Here is an 18,980-nt window from a genome sequence, read left to right as displayed (position 1 = left end):
TAGTACATGATTATGTGGGGAAGTGAGGACCACCCCCACTCCTACCATGATGGATCCGCTCGTGCCGACACGCGATGCGCCATCAAAGAACATCCGCCAGGCTTCCGCCGTGGAGGCCGTGTTGACCTCGGGGGGTTCATCTGGCAAATCTTCGAATAGGTCCGTTTTCTCCCCTAGCGGATGACTGGCCATGAGATCAAATATAGCCTATCCTTTGACTGACTTCTGTGGCATGAAGTGGATGTCGTACTGAGACAGTAAGAGTGCTCATCTAGCCAAACGCCAGTTTAAGGCCGCAAGCTGCATCATGAAGACTCGAATGGGGTTCATCCGGGAAATGACGTGGATGGGTTGGCCAACTAAGTAGTGCCGCATCTTTTGGATGGCGAACACCAAGGCTAAACATTCCTTTTCGATCATAGGGTATCGTTGCTCGGTGCCCTGTAGGGTCCTACTCAGGTAGTAAATACCCTGCTCGTGGCCGGCATCGTCGTTTTGCGCCAAGAGAGCGCCGAGCAAATGCTCCATAGCCTATATGTAGATGAGGAATGACTTTTCTGAGATTGGAGCCGCGAGGATAGGCATGTTCGAGAGATAGGCTTTGATCTCCTCAAAGGCCCGTTGGCAAGGCTCGTCCCACACGAAGGAAGTACCTTTCTTCATTAGTTTGGAGAAGGGTTGACATTTGCCCAAAAGATTTGAAATGAATCTTCGGATGTAAACCAATCGTCCCTGAAGACCCCTTAGTTCCTTAAGGTTTCGGGGCAGTTGAAGCTCCTGAATAGCTCGTACCTTATCTGGGTCAATTCGGATTCCTTTTGTTGTTACCATGAACCCGAGGAATTTACTACTGGACATCCCTAAGAAAGACTTCGTAGGATTCATCTTGAGTTGGTGAGTTCTCATGAGTTCAAACATCACCTTCAAGTCTCGGAGATGGTCCTCGTTACTGCGACTTTTCACGACCAAATCGTCCACATAACATTTGTGTCTTTCGTAGGTGATTTCGAAAGATAGTGTTCATGGCGCGTTGGTAAGTTGTGCCTGCGTTTTTGAGTCTGAACAGCATGACCGTGTAGTAGTATACCCCCATAGGAATCCTGAATGAAGTGTGTTTTTCGTCCTCGGGATGCATTTTGATTTGATTGTACCCTGAGAACCCATCCATGAAGGACATTCTCTCAAACCCACATGTGTTATCAATGATGACGTCCGTGATGGGCAAAGGAAACTCATCCTTAGGGCATGCAACATTAAGATCCCTAAAGTCAATGCAGATGTGAATCTTACCGTTCTTCATCAGGACCGGAACAATATTAGCTACCCAGTCGAGGTGCTGTTCCTCTCTGATGAAGCCGGATTCTATCAGTTTCTTTACCTCGGCCTCGATTGCCTCCATGATCCGCGGACGAAACCGCCTCTGCTATTATTTGATTGGTTTGGCGTCTGGGCCGATGTTGAGGCGATGTATGGCGACCCGTGGATCGAGGCCGGGCATGTACTCGTAATTCCATGCGAAGACATTAATGTATTCCCGTATGAGGGCAATGAGATCTTCTTTCTCCTGAGGAGGTAGACTACCACTGATGAATATAGGCTTGGGATTAGTCTCATGGCTATGTTCACTTGGAGGATTTCGTCTTTGGTCGGTGGTTCATGTTGCTCGAAGTGATTATTCCATTGAGCGTTGACGTGGCGGTCCCATGTCTCGTCATAAAGCGGAACCTGTCCGTCCCCTGCCATTTTGGTGAGATCAATCGTAGCCATGTTGACTGTAAGGTTGTCAAACAAATCCCTTACGCTGACGTATGAGTCCCGTGCTGAGGTTGTCGACGATCGATCCCCCGAACATGCATAGTCGGAGTCCTCGTTGACATAACAGAACAAATCCGATGAGGAAGAGGAGTAGCCTAAACCTCTCCGAGTCCTGTTGAAGTAATTTAGGGATTTGCCTTTAGGTACGTAAGAAGGTCGGATGACTGTCTTGCGCCCTCAGCCGTAATTTAGGCCCTCTGGGTGAGTGAGGTCGTATCCCATGTTGCTCATCATGCGCTTCGCGATTTGATTGTACTATAAAAACTGAGGCACGAGGTCTTCATCTTCAGATTCGTCCCACAACGTGCGCAAAGGGTGATCGATTCGTCCGAAGATAATATCCTTTTGATAGTTATCCCAAGCAGCATGACGAGTATGGCTTGTGAAGACTCGATCGGTTGTCTCTTTGTGACATACGACGAGCATACGGGAGAGCTTCAACATTAGGTCGTTAGGCTCGTCATCCTCGGACTTTGAGTAAGATGACAAATAAGCAAAGTTGAACTTCTCATTCAAGATAATCTCCTCTGCCTGAACAACATCGGTTACATTATGACTTTTGTAGCCGATTACAATTAATTCGAAGTCGTTCAGGACCAGGCCGTCACCGTACTCAGGTTTGCTATCCGCCTCATTGCCGCTCTTGAGCTCCTCAATCGATGGCTCATCATGGTCCTGGTACAGCAGAGAGTCCGTGAAATAGTTCTCGACGCCTTTGAATGGTTGCTTGTCGGCTACTACTGTCTTCACGCGATCATAGTCGTCTACGTATTTTAAGCATTGATGTAAGGTAGATGGGACTATCCGGTTACTATGGATCCATGGTCGTCCCAAGAGCATATTGTAGGATGGCTCGGCATCGATGACATAACAGGTCACCTCTGTCTTCATGTCGCCTATCCGATACTTCAGGCGTATTTTGCCCAACGGTCGGGTTCTCGTGGCGTTGAAGCTGAAGATAGTCGTGGTAGTCGTAGACAGACGCTTCGAGGGCACCCCTAGGTGTTTGATCAGTTTCAGAGGTACAATGCTTAATGCAGACCCTGGGTCGACTTGAATTCGATCCACTTTTAAAGAACCGACATACCCTATGAAGTACAGTGGTCAATCATGGGAGGTGCTTTTAATGTGCATGTCCTCAGGAGTGAAAGTGATGCAAGGTACCTGCCTCTCGGTGGTTTGGCAACACATCGCACATTCCCGCTCCGTGTCTTCTACCCTTGAGAAGTGGGTGGCGAAGACTTCTGAGTCGGCCAGCGCCTCTTGTAGGGCTTCCCGGGTAGGCCTGGACAATCGTAGGAGGTCATACATGGTAATGCGCGCGGGGATGCTTTTCAGTTGCGCAAGCACATTGAATCAGAAAGGCTGATTGCTCGAGCTCGGCCTGTCTAGATCCAGAGGAGCTGCTGCTGCTGAACTCGTGGGAGGTCCTGCCTGGTTCTCCGCCCTCGTAGGGTATTCTTTTACAAATTCCTTCCCTACTCTTGTGGTGAGGACGGCGGTTTCCTCCTCGGAGTCCGTGAAGGTAGATACTGTAGTATGGTCTCCATCTGGCACGACGGAGATGGCATTGCAAGGTTTACCTTTGGTCTTCCTTGAGGGCTTTGTAGTCCACTGTTCATCGCTGAGGAGATCTGGATGGACCCACATCACCTGACCCGATGGCAATGTCTGGGGTACTAAACCTTTCCCTTGTTGGTTGTGAGGATCGTCATTAGTGATTTTCAAGAGGAGATAGGGATTACCCCTACCGGAGCCTGGACCTCTGAGAGATCTGTCCCAAAACTCAAGGTGATCATATTCGTGGTCACCTGCTTTTGTATCTTCTCCTTCTTTAGGACTCCTACATCGTAGAGGGCCTGGAGCTTATCCTTGAAGATGTAACACTTAGAGGTGTGGTGGCCAAGGAATCTGTGATAGGCACAATATCCCGGGTCATTGGTTTTGTTCGCCTCTTCAGGCTTTGTGACCTCCGGTAATTTAATTCGATTGCTCTTGAGTAGAGTATCGAATGTCACCACCACTTGGTCTTCCTTGAAGTCGTATTGCCGCGGGGGGTGTTGTTCGAATTGTTTGGGCTTTGGCCTTTGAGCAGTTTTGGATGCCAGGCCTGAATCGATGTCCATAATCTCTTTTCCTCTTGTTCAAGGGGGATTCTTTGGCACGGTCGGCTCCACGGCTTCCTTCTTGGGCTGTGGCTCCTCAGCTTCTAGCCTTTTGATCATATTTTCCACTTGCTTGCCTTGACAAACAAGTTCTTTCCAGGTCCGGGTTTCCACCGTGCCGACCTTAGATAGAATGTGGATTGAGAGATTATTACGGCACATTTTGATCAGTGTGGATTCGGAAACATGGTCCCGACAGTGGACCGGTCGGTTCCTGAATCTCTTCACAAAGTCGTTGACCGATTTCGACTTCCGTCGCTTTTTGGCGAGGAGGGTGGCCATCGACACCTCCGTGTCGTCATCGAAAAAGCGAGCCAAGAAGAGCCTTTTTGCGTCGGCCCATGACTTGATAGAGCCGGGTTCTAACTTGCGGAACCATTCAAACGCTATCCCCTTGAGGGTGCCTATGAACAACTGGGTGAGAATAGCGTCATTCCCCATAAGAAATCCGGTCTGTGCTATAAAGTAGTAGATGTGCTGTGAGGGTGATCCCTTGCCATCGAACTGCACCAAGCTAATCTGCTTGAACTTCGCTGGGTATGGGACTGTATCCTACTCGGCAGGATAGGGTCGGACCACCCCTAGCTTGTTCATGTTCTGTTGGAGCTTTAAAGTGTTGTGCTGGCTTTGGAACTCGTCGAACCTCTTATCGCGGGTGCTACCCCCAGTAACGATGTCTTGGAAGAATAATTGGATTGTGGGCCGACATTATCCTCCGTTTCAGTCGCTGGACGATAGGGAGGTATCCACTCCTTACTCCCCGTCTGCCGCGGTAAGGTGTGCTGGGCTCTTTTCTTCTTCTTCTTCTTCTTGTTCAGAAGCTGCTCCAACAATTCCCTTAAGGAGGATATGGTTGCCTGTTGTTCTTCAAACTTTTGGGCCACCGTCTATTCATGTGTGGGTTCAGCCATGTGTACCCTTGCCAGTGCGTCCTGACTTGAGTGTGATGTTTAGGATGTGGCTGCTGCTGAGTACACCTCGTCTTCGTCACCAGAGGGAGGTGCTAAGGTTGAGTAATCAAACCCGATGCTCACCCCCGTGCGACTACGGGTACGCTGGTATATGCCACCTTGTCCACGTTGAACAAGCGGAAGATTAGGTCCCAGGAAGGAGTCCGAATCTAGAGAACCAGAAAGCACAGCCTTACCCTTGTTCGTCATGTTGATTGTAGTGGATGGGAGCTCTAGATCATCGGCAACGCGTCCTCTTTGGTGACGACGCCTTCGACGAGAAAGTCTCGGTCGAGAAGGCCGTTGAGAGAGCCTCTCGAACACTAAAGGTTTCACCATTCCTATACATTGGCAGTCGGCGAGTACTGTTTGGATAAGCCTTTCGTAGTGGCACTGAGGATTCGCCTCATGTATGCTGCGTTTGCGAGTTAGATAACCCCAGAGGTCTTCTGCGGGTGGTTGGCGACAACCCCCAACATCAGAAAGATCGTCCGAATGATCGTACGAGAGAGTTTTGGATGCACTCCCTGGTGTACACTGGGTGGAATGGTTAAGTGTTGGAGTTGGACGAGTTTGCCTTGGTAGGCGAGTCTTCACGCTTGGGCGAACTCCAGCATGCAGGCGAAACTCAACCCTTTGCTCACGCAGGCGAGTTTGCGAGGTATCGCCTACTACTTTGCCTTTGTAATCAAGGCTCTCTCGCTCGTTACACTTATCCGTCGAGTGACCGGGGTAAGGCTCACCCGCTTTTGAGGGTTCACCTACTTGGGTAGGTTCGCTCGTTTAGGGTGGTCTATTCGCATCAGGGATGTGACCTGAGAAGCGAAGTCCACCCGAGCGGGCTGTCTCATCCATCTTGGTTAGCGTGCCAGATTTGGAGAGCCTTCTAGTGCCGGGCGAGTTGCCCCTTCATCTTACACTCTTCGAACATGGGTGATAGTTCAGGTCGTCGTATGAGGCGAAGGCTCGAGCCTCCTGTCAGGCGAGGGCCTATCGTCATTGCCGCTAGCGAGCTCTTTTGGAGAGAGGAGCGTCCGTGCGGATTTCGGCGGCATGGTCTGCGTCGAAATGAACCACCGTTTCCTCCTGGGCGGGTGTCTGCGAGGGCCGTTTAGAGACCCATTTGGTAGTTTTTCACCCCGTGCTCTCGACCTCTGGTTTGGCTTTGATCGATTTGGAGGGAGTGGGCTTCCCCGACGTGACTCGGATAGAGTCTCCCGGTGCGGAGGCTTTGACCGTTTAAGGTCGGCCTCTACGCACGACTCTGTGGTGTTTGCGGGACGCATCACCACCAGTGGAGGAAGAAGAAAAGTACTCTTCGTACCTGGCTTGGTCGAACTCGATTTCTAGGGACTCCACGGTCATCCCAACAGCAACCTTATCGAACTGAGCTACCATCATTTCGGTTGAAGAAATAGATTCTTCCACTGTAGTCGCCATCTTCTGTAGGTGTAAATTTTGATCTCCCAAAATAGGGATTTCATTTGTATTGATAAGAATAGCTTATTACAAACTAATGAATCGAAATTACAACAAAAACAAAGGGAATGCCCTCCTTGTTTAACGTGGGGACTTTCGGTAGCTATAGGACGCCTCGCTTGATTCTCGCACCGAGTCTGCTTCCCTTGGATGATCCGACCGAGGTTGTAGGTGAGCTTCAGTACGCAGTAGGAGCTCGGGTCGGTAGAGTTCGAGTCTCCGAGTTTAATGGTGATCAGGGCCTAAAACTAGGAGAAGATGCTACAATGCAAAGATTATACAAAGAGCTTATCGTCAACTCAGTCGAGAGTCGAGAGCTAGTGGTTCAGCCGATTGATTGGTTTAATCAATTGACTACGAGCGAATTCAACTACTAAGCTAAAAATGCTAACTGAACCACTGAACCCCTTCTCTGTGGCCGGAAGAAGTTCTTAAATAGAGGAGAGACGGCGTGGCCACTCCTTGAATCATGGGATATGACCATGTACTATTGGGAGAGTAATCATGTCTTTGGCTTGTACCATGAGCGGCTGCTTGATGGGCTCGGAGCACTGTACTCCTTCCCTTCACGTCGTGATGGCTTGTACCATGAGCGGCTGCTTGATGGGCTCGGAGCACTGTACTCCTTCCCTTCACGTCGTGAGGATTGGGAAAGCCCATCCTTGTACGTGCTATTGCGGCTGCCAGGCACTAGCTTAGCGAGCTTGTCGATCGCGGGCGGATCCAGCTCTTGACTCGTGCAGGCGAGGTGAGCTTCAACTGTGAGCATGCAGGTGGACTTGGCGACTGCATGGATTTGACCGGTCGCTCGTACTGTGAGCGGCTACTTGATGGGCTTGGAGTACTATGCTCCCTCCTTTCACGTCGTGGGATGTCGGATGGCCCATCCCTATACGCAGCGTAGAGGCTATCGGGTACATTGTTTGTAGGCGAATTCGACTCTCAACTCGTGCAGGCAAGTCGAGTAGACAAGTGAATTTCAGTCATCTGGATGATCTTGACTCGTGCGGGCGAGTCGAGTAAACAAGCGAATCTGGATGATCTTGACTCGTGCGGGCTAGTCGATCATTCAGACGAATCTGGATGATCTTGACTCATGTGGGCGAGTCGATCATACAGGCGAATCTGTGATTAACAAATGCGAGCGAATTTGGCAACCGCGCGGTTTGGGTTCGCGCTAGTGAGTCAAGCCCATGGGTGAGTCCCACCCTCAATTTGTGTGGGCGACTCCGACTCACAGGCGAATTTCACATAAGTCTGCAAATGTAATTTTTACCGTCTACAACTTTCTTAAGGCTTCTCCTGTCTCTCGACCTGGGTGATAGCACTCAACCTCGCTAGTGAAGCCACCATTTCGATAGCATTCGCCGCTACTGCCTTAGACTCCTCAGGAGCCAACTCACCCCTAAGGCACTTTTGGGGCCTAATTATTAACCCCGCTTATGCCTTATCTGACTCTTTAAGGGGGAACACTAACAATGTAGCTTGGATTTTATCTTGCTCGGTTGGTGGCACACGAGATAGCCCAACCACTCGGAGGACAACTGGCTCGAAGAGGTTGTTGATCTCCCTTGATCCGGCATAACCTCTTACCTTGTTGAGCCCCCGATTCTCCTCATTTATAAGTAGGTCCGATTTTAGCACATCCTTCTTGATCTTAGGTCAAGTTGGACAATGTAGGAAGGAGTCATCTCCGAAAACCACATGAACTTCTTGTTCCAATCTTTGTCCGAGTTAGGAGAATTTGAGATAAGTTTAGAGCTGCCTAAGTTCTGGAGATGTAGTGCCCTTCTTGGCCGTCTTGACGATGACCAGACGGCCGAGCATGTGTAGACTCGACACGACACCGACTCGGTGGCAGATCACCACATGGTCACCAAAGTAACGATTGAGTTTGACTTGATCTGAGAAGGGGATACTCCCAAAGCTTTGCAAGCCTTATAGATGAAAGGGAGTAGCGGTAGACGGAGTCCATACCCTAAATGCTTCAAGTAGATTGGAGCCCTATCACCACCATGGTGATATACAACCTCTCTGGCGCCGATAGAGTGAAGGATTTAGGGAGATCAAAGCGATCATAATAATCTTTGAGATCTATCGTACTGACATTCAAATGGAATAGGCAGAGGAGGTTGATCCTCATCTTGCTGCAATCATAAGTGGAAGCGAGGGAAGCTATCATAGTTAGTCAGAGTTTTTTTCAAAAAACATTCGACGCAGAGAGCTATGGTTTTTGAGATCAGGTGGCAGATATGTTTGAAAACTAAGCTCTTCTCAGAAATAGGCTATATATAGGCTCGAACGGAAACACGTTCAAGGTTAGAATGGTTGACATGATTAGGAACAGACAACTAAGATTGACTTGGAAGTCAAACCCCCCATACGGGAAATGAAGCATTGCTTGTTGATCGATACACCATCCATCTTGTAAAATGAACCGATGACAGCACATCATATCCATTAACGTCAAAAGGTCACCTCAATAGCAACCCACCGATTTCTTCATAAATGCGCCTCAGAACTCACTGACTGGTAGCCGTTTGAACTTCCACCTGTACTTGGCTAGCCAAGTTTGAGTGGAAGGGGGCTAGTGTTACAGGCTACAAGTTAACCAAATATTAATCTCTGTTAGGAAGATGACACGTGTACAACCTTTGTTTAATTAGATCATTCTAAAAATCGACAACTTGAGTTGTACCTATGACCAATGGTAGCCGTTTGAACTTCCACCTGTACTTGGCTAGCCAAGTTTGAGTGGAAGGGGGCTAGTGTTACAGGCTACAAGTTAACCAAATATTAATCTCTGTTAGGAAGATGACACGTGTACAACCTTTGTTTAATTAGATCATTCTAAAAATCGACAACTTGAGTTGTACCTATGACCAATACCTTAAGCCGACAACTTACGTAGCTGACTAGAAAGGTGGTACTTATCGGCCTACCCACTATAGATCGATGTCATGCGCACTCACACTCATCCTATTATTCAAGCTGACAACTTGCGTAACCAACTAGAAAGGCGGTGTTTGTCGGCCTTCAACTAGGCGGTTGGTGAGGTGGTGTGTCCTCGAAGCCCTGCCAATGACCAACTACTCTTGCATTAACTGCCCTGACAAATTCATCATTACTTTATCCCCTATAGTCTTTATTACTCATCGGATCCAGTAAGGTCCAAGCGCCTGCTGTTTTCTCCACAATAAAGTACATAATGGCTTATCTTTGCCAGCGACAGACACCTGTCAGCTATCTGCCGAGTCAGCTACCTGCCTAAACTTAGCTTAAGTTACCTATCTTCCTTTCTGATTCCCTATAAAAGGAAGCCATGTAGCTCAAGGTAAGGCTCCTAGCTTTTCACGCAACTTTAAAATCTTCTTCATCATCCCATATTTCCCTCTCAAGTTTATATTCTGACTTGATCGTCGGAGGAACAACCCAACTCCTACCTCTTATGAGTTCTTCATGTGTAGGAAAGGATAGCAAGCTCCTAGACCAACCATCTAAAGAAGCTTGAGAACCTCAACCCAACACTAATCCTTAAATAAATCCCTTGCTCGATAACTGACATCAACACCCCCATCTTTTTCATTTGTCAATCAAGGGCTAAGCTCATGCACATTTTGTCTCCAATAAAATCGGCTTACCTAGTTTGCCATATAAACCTTAAAAGATTTTTGTTATCTTACCAAAAGGGTACTATTATATTTATGATTATTGCATAACGTTTACAAAAATATAGATCCATGATTAGGACTTAAATATAGGATGTTCCAATTAAATTTGAATTAAAAAACCCATATTAATTTATATTGTTCTATCTATTTTTGAAAATTATTATTGTAAATATTATTGTATTTTATTTCAATTATAGACCCAATTAGTTTCGCTGGTAGCACACACAGATTGTTCACCCAAGATGATCATGGACTATAAGATCCTGATGAGTACATGCATGCAGTAGTGTTGATCTACTACATAACAATGCACATCAGAGAGACAATGAAACCCTTGCATGCATCTAGGAATTATAAAAAATCATTTAGAGATTACCAAAGTCTTTTTTGTTGAATTGCTAGGCCTTTCTTGATCAATAGCACAAGGGCAACCACACAGTGCAACTGGTGGGAAGCCCATCACATATCACCCCGTAACTATTGCATAAAGCATAATGCATAGAGAAGAAAAGGATATGATGGGTACTCCCTTGCACACATGCACACACACACACACACACACACACACCCACGCCCAAACCCTAATCTATTTAGGGTTAATTGACTTGGGCCTATTAAGATCCGCCCACTCAATTGGGCGGACCTACTAAGCCAGCATACTCCTACTTGTACAAATGAGTTAGTGTCATCAATAGCTCCCTGAACAGAATTCCTAAGTTATTGAATCCTCGACTCAAAATCTTCCTGAGAATCTCCTTCCTTTTCAAATCCATGTCCATATATCATAGTGCGGCATGGACCATTGAGAACCGGTAAGCAAGTAGCCTTGTAGCTAGATCCGTTAGGACCAATACAAGGATTTCCCTAAAAAAACAAAACATAACAAATAGTATAAGTACGTGGTATTTCTTACCCTAGATCTATCAACCATGTCTGCTCAAGTACCTTCGATACTTGAAGGAAGCGTACATGAACATCGCAATCTACTCTTAATGCATCACACTCTTAAATCTTTTCCTTAGTGTAAATAAGAACTAGCCAAGCAATACAAGCAGGAGACAAGTCAATCAGTCTTCCTCTAGTCCTAGATAGTTGGGCCTGCTAATTAACTACTTTCCTAACACTACTCTGTGTGTACAATATTGTCTCATTTTAGCAAGAAACAATAGCCAAATTAGCGGACACTCATAACATCCTTTCTAGACCGCCCGATGTCTCTAACGGCACATTGACTGTCCTCCATAACTAATGGTTGTCTATAAGGGCTCATACAGCGAAGAAGCAGAGTTCCATCCCTCGAACTTCTTATATCCCAGCGAAGACACATATCATATAGCAACATCCTACCATATTACTTCTCTGTCCTTGAGAGCATACATCATTAAATGAATACTATACAAGCCTAAGTTCTATAACCTCATGACGAACTTGTTCGAATATATCGCCCCACGATATGACCAAGATCTCTTGACAAGCCTGCACCTCATGCACCAAGTTAGACCCCTAGTCTAATAGGTAAAGTTAATATGTGACTTTCCACTTTGGTCGCTTCAAAGTATAAGTATAGAACAACATCATCCTGACCTAGCCGAGGCAACCAATAAAGTGCTTTGACTATCATCATACCTAGTAATACAATAGTATTGTTATTTCTCTAAGTTAAATGACATTCAACACTCAGTCTCAACTTTGACAACTACCACAACTCTAAAGAAGATATCTTGTATAATAAGATCTTTTATTTGCTGATGTAACTTTCTAATGATGCGCCTAGTGCCCTTTGTGTATCCTGTACACATAATATACAAATATATAAATATATTTCAAGCCATGATATTCAAGAAATAATAAGATATAAGTAATACCTAATATGTATATAGATGATAAAAAGATAATCAAATAACCATAACGTCTTATAAAGTTGTCATCCCTATTTTGAATCTTAAAGTTGTAATGGACTCAATACTACAATTTAAAAGAAACAAAAAAAATTTATTTAAAACTAGGTTCTTTTCTATGTACCAGTGAAGCGTCGACTTGACTTCGTTGACGTTTAATCTTCATGTTGATTTTATGAAGATCGCTGAAGTTGAGCCAAGTTTGAGCTTTGATCTCTTTTAAAGATGTTGAATTCTTCTCTAAAATACAATGCTTGATACTGAGATTCCTGGATCTCTAGATCCCCGAAAAATGAACATTCTCCCTTCCTCTTATAGGCAAAGAGAGAAAGAGTTAGTGGCCATTTAATGTAGATTTCATGGTCATTAACTTAGGAGGTAATACGGGTGAACCATTTCTACAAAAATAGCTTTTAAAATGGTTATTAGTGAGGTTCGCCAATAATAGTTATGGGCAAAGTTCGTTTTAGCAAACTACGCCAAAACGTGGGTACCCACTTCTATTGGGGTGTGGATGATGTAGCCCACATGGGCTATTTGGGTGAAGTTTATTTCGGAGAACTTCGCTTAAAGCTTCTCATTGACTATTTCTTTAGAGTGAGTGATAATCACATTTTATTACAAATTTATACCCTCATTATCTATTTTATATGAATAAATATATCACTAATAATTGCTTTTATCTTTAATTGTAGGTTAATCAAAAATAAAACTCATGATCTATTCTCTTAACAAAAGCCCATGGATTAAATGAAGAACTCAAGCAAAAGCCAAAAAGCCTAAGCCCAAGCCCAAATCCAATGAAAGAAGAAACCACGGCCAACAATTGGAGAAGTCTGCGCATCGATGCTAGCATCGATGCCAACATCAATGTTGGTATCGATGCTGACGAGAGTCTGTTACGAATCTAAAGCTGAAATTTAAGGGGTTTGTATAAGAATTCAATTCAAGGGTTAACATTTATTGATGTTTACTATAAATAGTGGTAGAGAGTGAGGGGTTAATGATGTGAAAAACTTTGTAAATCCATTTGGAGAGAAGAGTTACTCTTAATTGAGAAGATCTTCTAATTTTATAACTTTTGTTACAATCAATAAAAGGAATTTTTTCACCACTTAATATTTTTCTTCTCTTTGTTGGATGACGAAGATGAAGATGAAGATCAATTTGGAGGTTTGTTTTATTTTATTTTATTTTATTTTCTATTTTATTTCTGAAGATGAAGATGAAGATCAATTTGGAGGTTTGTTTTATTTTATTTTATTTTATTTTCTATTTTATTTCTTTTCTTATTGCTTAGTAGTTTAGATTTACATTAATGTTTTGTAGTGTAGATTTATTTTCATGTATTTAATTCTTGCAATTTATTTTGTAGCTTAGTATTTACAATTTATTTTGTAGCTTAGATTTTATTTTCTTTCACTATTCAATTTGAGGCTAGAACCCTCTTGGGATTAGTTTTTCTTTTTGCTTGTTTTTATTTTCTTTGATTCGCCTTGAGTCTAGAACCCTCAAGGGAACTGCCCTTTTCTTAGATGTGGAATTAATTATTATTGGAACTCTAGAAATTATATGAAACTAGCTTTATTTCTCTTATGATTTGTTAATCTTTCTCTCATGCTTAAAATATTCATATTTAGGATATTCAACTAAAGAACTAATTGGTAGAAGGAATTCTAGAATTACTATTTAGTTATTATTCTTTTCATGAGTAATAATTTTACTTGGATGATAATTTGATAGGTTATACTTCCCTTGAGTGGTTTGATAATCTATACTTAGTAAATCTAAAGTAGAATGTGAAAAGAGAATGATTCATATCTTATAAGGAAGAAATCCCTACTATAATTCAATGTTTTAAATGTCGGATGTTGGGTTCATGTCGGTCGGCCAAAATTCATGTCGGATAGCGGAAATCGGGGATATATCGGGGGACATGAAAAATATCGGATTTCCATATCGGATAGGTTGATATAATATCATAAATAGAATCTTCACATACTTGATAATTATATTTTCTAAACATATGATTATTGATGTTAGGATCACTAACCAATTATAGACACCTGATTCCGAGTGCATATTGACACCATCCGAGTGCTTGACCTACAAAATATAAAGATAATGTTAGTAAACATAGAATAACATATAAGGAATGAAGCAAGTGACATATAAATTATAATATATAGAATGAAAATTACAAGATTCATATCCATAGAGAAATATAAACAAAGCAAGCATACAACCAAGTTTTCAAAGTTACAAATAGCTCATAATTGTTTAACATCCAATTATCCAAAAGTAATTCCAAAATAACATTGAAACTAAGATGACTATAATCAATCCTCATCAAAATAGAGAGTAAGAATATCCTCCTCATTCGACTCTAAGGATGTCTCAATATCTTCTTCCTCATCATCCTCCACCAACTCCTTCCCCTTCGAAGAAGATGATACTAACATTTTCATTCTTTTATAGGTTCGTGTTCGTGCACTTTTTCGATTTCTTGGATTAGCTCCTGAAATGTCACAAACTTGCTTAAAATTCAAACATTCTCCCGGAAATACTTCATCATCGCTATCATCCCCGTTTGAACCCATCAACCATTCGGAGACCATTTCCTCATCATCATAGGCGCACAAATGATCTCTATCTATGACGGCATGTTTGTTCTTCAATTTTGCATTGAATTTGACAAAGACGAGGTCATGAAGCTTTTTGTAGGATAATCTATTTCTCTTCTTAGTATGAATCTACAAGTGAAAACATGAATTAGCACAAAATGCTATAAACCTACAAGGCTACAACATGATCTAAATTCAATCATTATTAGTTTATTACCATCTCAAATGTGCTCAAATTTCTTTCACATGCCGAAGAGCTAGTTGTCAAGGCCAAAATTCTCATTGCCATCTTTCTCAATTCGGGAGTATCACTCCCATAAAGCCTCCACCATGTAACTAGTTAATTCATATTTGAAAAAATTAGTAACTTATAAATTTGTAATAAAGGTTAATGAATTAATTTAATATTATAAAGTTACCTGGACAATCACCCTTAGAAGCTCCTCGCTTCGCATATTCATTTCCAAATGACCCTAAACGTTCTTGATAATTAGGTAATTGAGCTCCAATCTTAGTGAAAGTCGCATGGTCATTTGGGAAGATTTTATGCATACAATATACAAGGGATGTCATGAAGGTTCTATCTTTTTCAATTTCCGTGTAAGCCAGATAATAGAAATATGGATTCAAGTAGTAGCCCGCTTTATGTAGTGAATCACAAAGCTTCTTATTGAATCTTGGCTTAATCATTTTCAATATAGGAATATAATTTTTTCTCATCATTTCCAAGGGCTACTTTCAACTCTTCCAAGGCCACCATCATGTCTCCATATATAAATCCCATAGATGGGACTTTATCACCATCGGCTCTCCGGAGAACCTTCACTAAATATAAATCCCATAGATGGGACTTTATCACCATCGGCTCTCCGGAGAACCTTCACTAAAGGATTGAAAACTTTGAGGGCAAAGTCTGTATTGTCCCAGAACTTGTTGCTAGCAACTATCTCTGCAACCTACAAATAATACAAACAATCAAAGAATGAATGCAATATAAAGATGAAAGGAATACTTTGTAGCTATCAATTTTATTTTTTAAAGTTTAAATGCATACCTTTTTGCCTGCTGTTGTTCTTGAAAGGCTACAATCCATCCATTGATCAGAGATGAACATCCGCCTCATTTCTTTCTTGTGATCCCTTAATGATTGCAGTGAGAGGAATGTCGTAGCAAATCTTGTAACCCCCGGTCTCATAAGATCACCCTTAGTAAACTCTCTAAACAATTGAAGAGGCTTAGTATGATTATATATAAATACCAATACACTCCTCCCCATTGTAATGACATTATGAATGAGTTTGAACTTGGCTATGTTACATAACATCAAGTTCAGGGTGTGCGCTACGTAAGTGGTCCAAAATATATTTTTCCTCTTCTCCTCCAATTTCTTAGAGGCCGCCATATTATTTGAAGCCCCATCGGTGACAATCTGCACCACATTTTCCTCCCCTAACTCATCAATAGCATTGTTCACAAAGTCACAAATATAGTTAGCATCATGCTTATCGGCCGATGTATCATGTGAAGACAAAAAACATGCCCTCCCGGCAGAGTGTACAACTATGCTCATGATTCTTCTAGACTTTCGATCACTCCAAGCATCAGTCATCAGGGAACAACCGTTGACAATGCATGTCTTCTTGAAGTTCTCAACAACCTCTTTTGTTGCATCCACCTCTCTCTGCAAGCAAGTCTCACTCAACTCATACAATGATGGAGCTTGTAAATGACTTCCAGACATCCCCACGGCTTGTAGCATTTGATAGAAAGAGGGAAGTGTGGCTGTATGAAATGGAATGCCAGCTTCAAAGAACCATTTGGAGATGTATTGCATAACATCTTCCCTTTTCTTATTTCTTAGCTTGGAGTCCATCGATGGTTATTTGCCCTTAGCTACTATTTGGGCGGTCTCTTCGGGAGAACGAGCAACAAAGGAGTCCATTAGGCCTACTGTCTTGTAAGAGGATGACGAGCTTCTTTGAGTAGTCAAGGAGTTATGCTCCTCCTCTTCCTCCCCTATATGCCTTGTAAGAGGATGACGAGCTTCTTTGAGTAGTCAAGGAGTTATGCTCCTCCTCTTCCTCCCCTATATGCACTTCACTCAACAAATTATGGATCTTATGCTCCTCCTCTTCCTCCCCTATATGCACTTCACTCAACAAATTATGGATCTTTGTCTCCTTATCCTCTTTGCTCTTCTTTGCATTCTCCACTATTTCAGAGACTTTTCTTTTAACATCATCAGGGACTTTTGTACACGGTGTGCAATTCCCTCTCTTTCCGGCTAAATGAGATTTGAATCTGGTAGTCCCGCCATTGAATGTCTGAGTGCAAATAATTAATCTTGTTGGTATCAGAATCAACTCTCTCCCTATATACCCAACATGGATCTTTACCGCCCGGTTTTGATGTTGGCAGCTTAGTAGACCCTTGTCCTTCTAATGACATGTTCCTAAAAATTACAATAGACAACAAACATATAATTAGTTATACAAACTTAAAACCAATTACATATTTACAATTCAATCAAATAATTGTGCATCATGATTCATGCATGGTGAATTCAATCAAATAATTGTGCATCATGATTCATGCATGGTGATTATACAATTCAATCAAATATTTATATGTTTATAATTTATTAGTTAGCATGCTAATTACTATTTTTAAGCTCTTTTTTCTAATTATACTAATTACTAAATTGTTGTTGCTCATTGACTTTGTTTTTCTTTTTTACAGATTATACTTGAGAGTTAAGTAGCAGCGAGCAAGAATGAAGGATCAATCAAATTTCCCAACACATCTACCAAAATTATTGTACAACGTTTGAAACAATTATGTAAATAATAGTTTGAAACAAAAGCTATATGTACAACGTTCGCTGAAAATTAAACCAAAAAAATGACAGTTTCACTAGTTAGCATGATTGCAGTTTAGTTGGATAAAAATTAAATCACAAAAAATGACAGTTTAACCCTTTGGGCCTGGTCACTTCTATTCCAGGCAAGAATTAATGGTAAATTTCACAAACCATATGAACTTTGGAATTTTGCACAAAGCCCTTCTTTATTTTATAACTCAAACAAAAATCCCATGTTTTTCTTGCTAAGATGGTTGTTGAATCTTGGACTTGGACTTATTTTATAACTCAAACAAAAATCCCATGTTTTTCTTGCTAAGATGGTTGTTGAATCTTGGACTTGGACTTCCACACTCCAATATGACAATGTCCCATGTTTTTCTTGCTAAGATGGTTGTTGAATCTTGGACTTGGACTTCCACACTCCAATATGACAATGTAGTTTTCTTGGCTGCTAAATGCCCCCTATCTCATTTTTGGGGAAAAGGATAATTAATTCACCAAAATATTTATTAACATAGGAAGAACCCACCTTACATTAAAATAAGACAAACAAAAAAGTTCTTCAAAAAAAGATTACATTTAGTAACTCCAATCAGTAAGTAGGTTCTTCATTCACTAGCATACAACAGATAAAATACCAGAAACAAAAATTTATGGGATATTTTCCCTATTTTGTCTTTTTGATTGCACAGAACCACGCACGTCATTGAATGGCAAACTTCCTTTCAAAAAAATACAAATTATGGAAATTGTCACACACTGAACAAAGGAGGAAGCATCATAACATCACTATCTTTGCCTCTAATCCCCTGTTTCCAAAGCTTAATTTGCTCCAAAACTTTAATATAAACACAAATCTCAGTGTAAAAAGAACAACAATAGATAATCTCAGTGCAAAAAAAGAAAGGAAAACAAATAGATAATCTCAGTGCAAAAGAGAAGGGAAAGCAATAGATAATCAGTAAAAAAACAGTAAATAATGATCGGCGGCAAAAAGAACAACAATAGATAATCTCAGTGCAAAAAAAGAAGGGAAACCAAATTATTTTCAAAAAAAAGAAGAAAACAAGAAAAAAACTAAAAAAATACTTGAGTTTGAGGTGTCGGTCGGTGGCGGATCCGGAGGCGAAGGAGTCGGCGGCGAGCGGTCTCGCGTGGCGGTATCCGCAAGACGAACGGACGTCAGCGGCCGATCGCGATGCGTCGTTCGCGTCGTCGGCGTCGTCTGGTCGGCGTTTCCGAGTTTGAGCCGCAGCAGGATCAAGGAGAGGCAGACCAGCAGCCGACTTTGGGGGAAAACCCCTAAAAAATGTTTAATGAGCTTATTGGGTCGGATCGGGTTTTTCAAACCTGACCCAACAAGCTTAAAACTTCTTTTAATGAAATATGGCTGATTTTTCTTGGCTGAAATGTCGCCCAATATGTCCGATACTTTCCGACATTTCCCAGACATAACCCCAGGAATGCAATACACATTAAAATCAAGGATATCGTGACGGCTAGGGTATCAAACCG

At 42.3% G+C, this 18,980-nt stretch overlaps 2 protein-coding genes across 2 annotated transcripts; both read right to left on the bottom strand.

The window, feature by feature from the left end:
* On the bottom strand, positions 14,318-15,292 carry LOC109839112. Its single transcript, XM_020407544.1, has 3 exons — positions 15,022-15,292; positions 14,820-14,938; positions 14,318-14,731 (listed from the first exon to the last, which is right to left on the bottom strand). The coding sequence occupies exons 1-3, from the start codon at positions 15,290-15,292 to the stop codon at positions 14,318-14,320; spliced, it is 804 nt and encodes a 267-aa protein (XP_020263133.1).
* On the bottom strand, positions 15,546-16,475 carry LOC109839111. Its single transcript, XM_020407543.1, has 2 exons — positions 15,657-16,475; positions 15,546-15,551 (listed from the first exon to the last, which is right to left on the bottom strand). Exons 1-2 carry the CDS (start codon positions 16,473-16,475, stop codon positions 15,546-15,548), a joined length of 825 nt encoding a protein of 274 aa, XP_020263132.1.

The sequence above is a fragment of the Asparagus officinalis genome, chromosome 4 (assembly GCF_001876935.1).
Source record: "Asparagus officinalis chromosome 4, Aspof.V1, whole genome shotgun sequence".
NCBI classification, from domain to species: domain Eukaryota; kingdom Viridiplantae; phylum Streptophyta; class Magnoliopsida; order Asparagales; family Asparagaceae; genus Asparagus; species Asparagus officinalis.
Note: the sequence above shows the minus strand (reverse complement) of the source record. Positions and strands in the feature narration are given on the sequence as shown.

What these genes read in the sequence shown, in the direction of transcription:
- LOC109839112 (XM_020407544.1), bottom strand. Translation starts at nt 15,292, where the DNA reads ATGATTAAGCCAAGATTCAATAAGAAGCTTTGTGATTCACTACATAAA. An exon ending in TTCTAAGGGTGATTGTCCAG is followed by an intron (nt 14,939 to 15,021) that starts GTAACTTTATAA and finishes TGAATTAACTAG; the next exon opens with TTACATGGTGGAGGCTTTAT. An exon ending in ATTTGAGCACATTTGAGATG is followed by an intron (nt 14,732 to 14,819) that starts GTAATAAACTAA and finishes TTTCACTTGTAG; the next exon opens with ATTCATACTAAGAAGAGAAA.
- LOC109839111 (XM_020407543.1), bottom strand. Translation starts at nt 16,475, where the DNA reads ATGGACTCCAAGCTAAGAAATAAGAAAAGGGAAGATGTTATGCAATAC.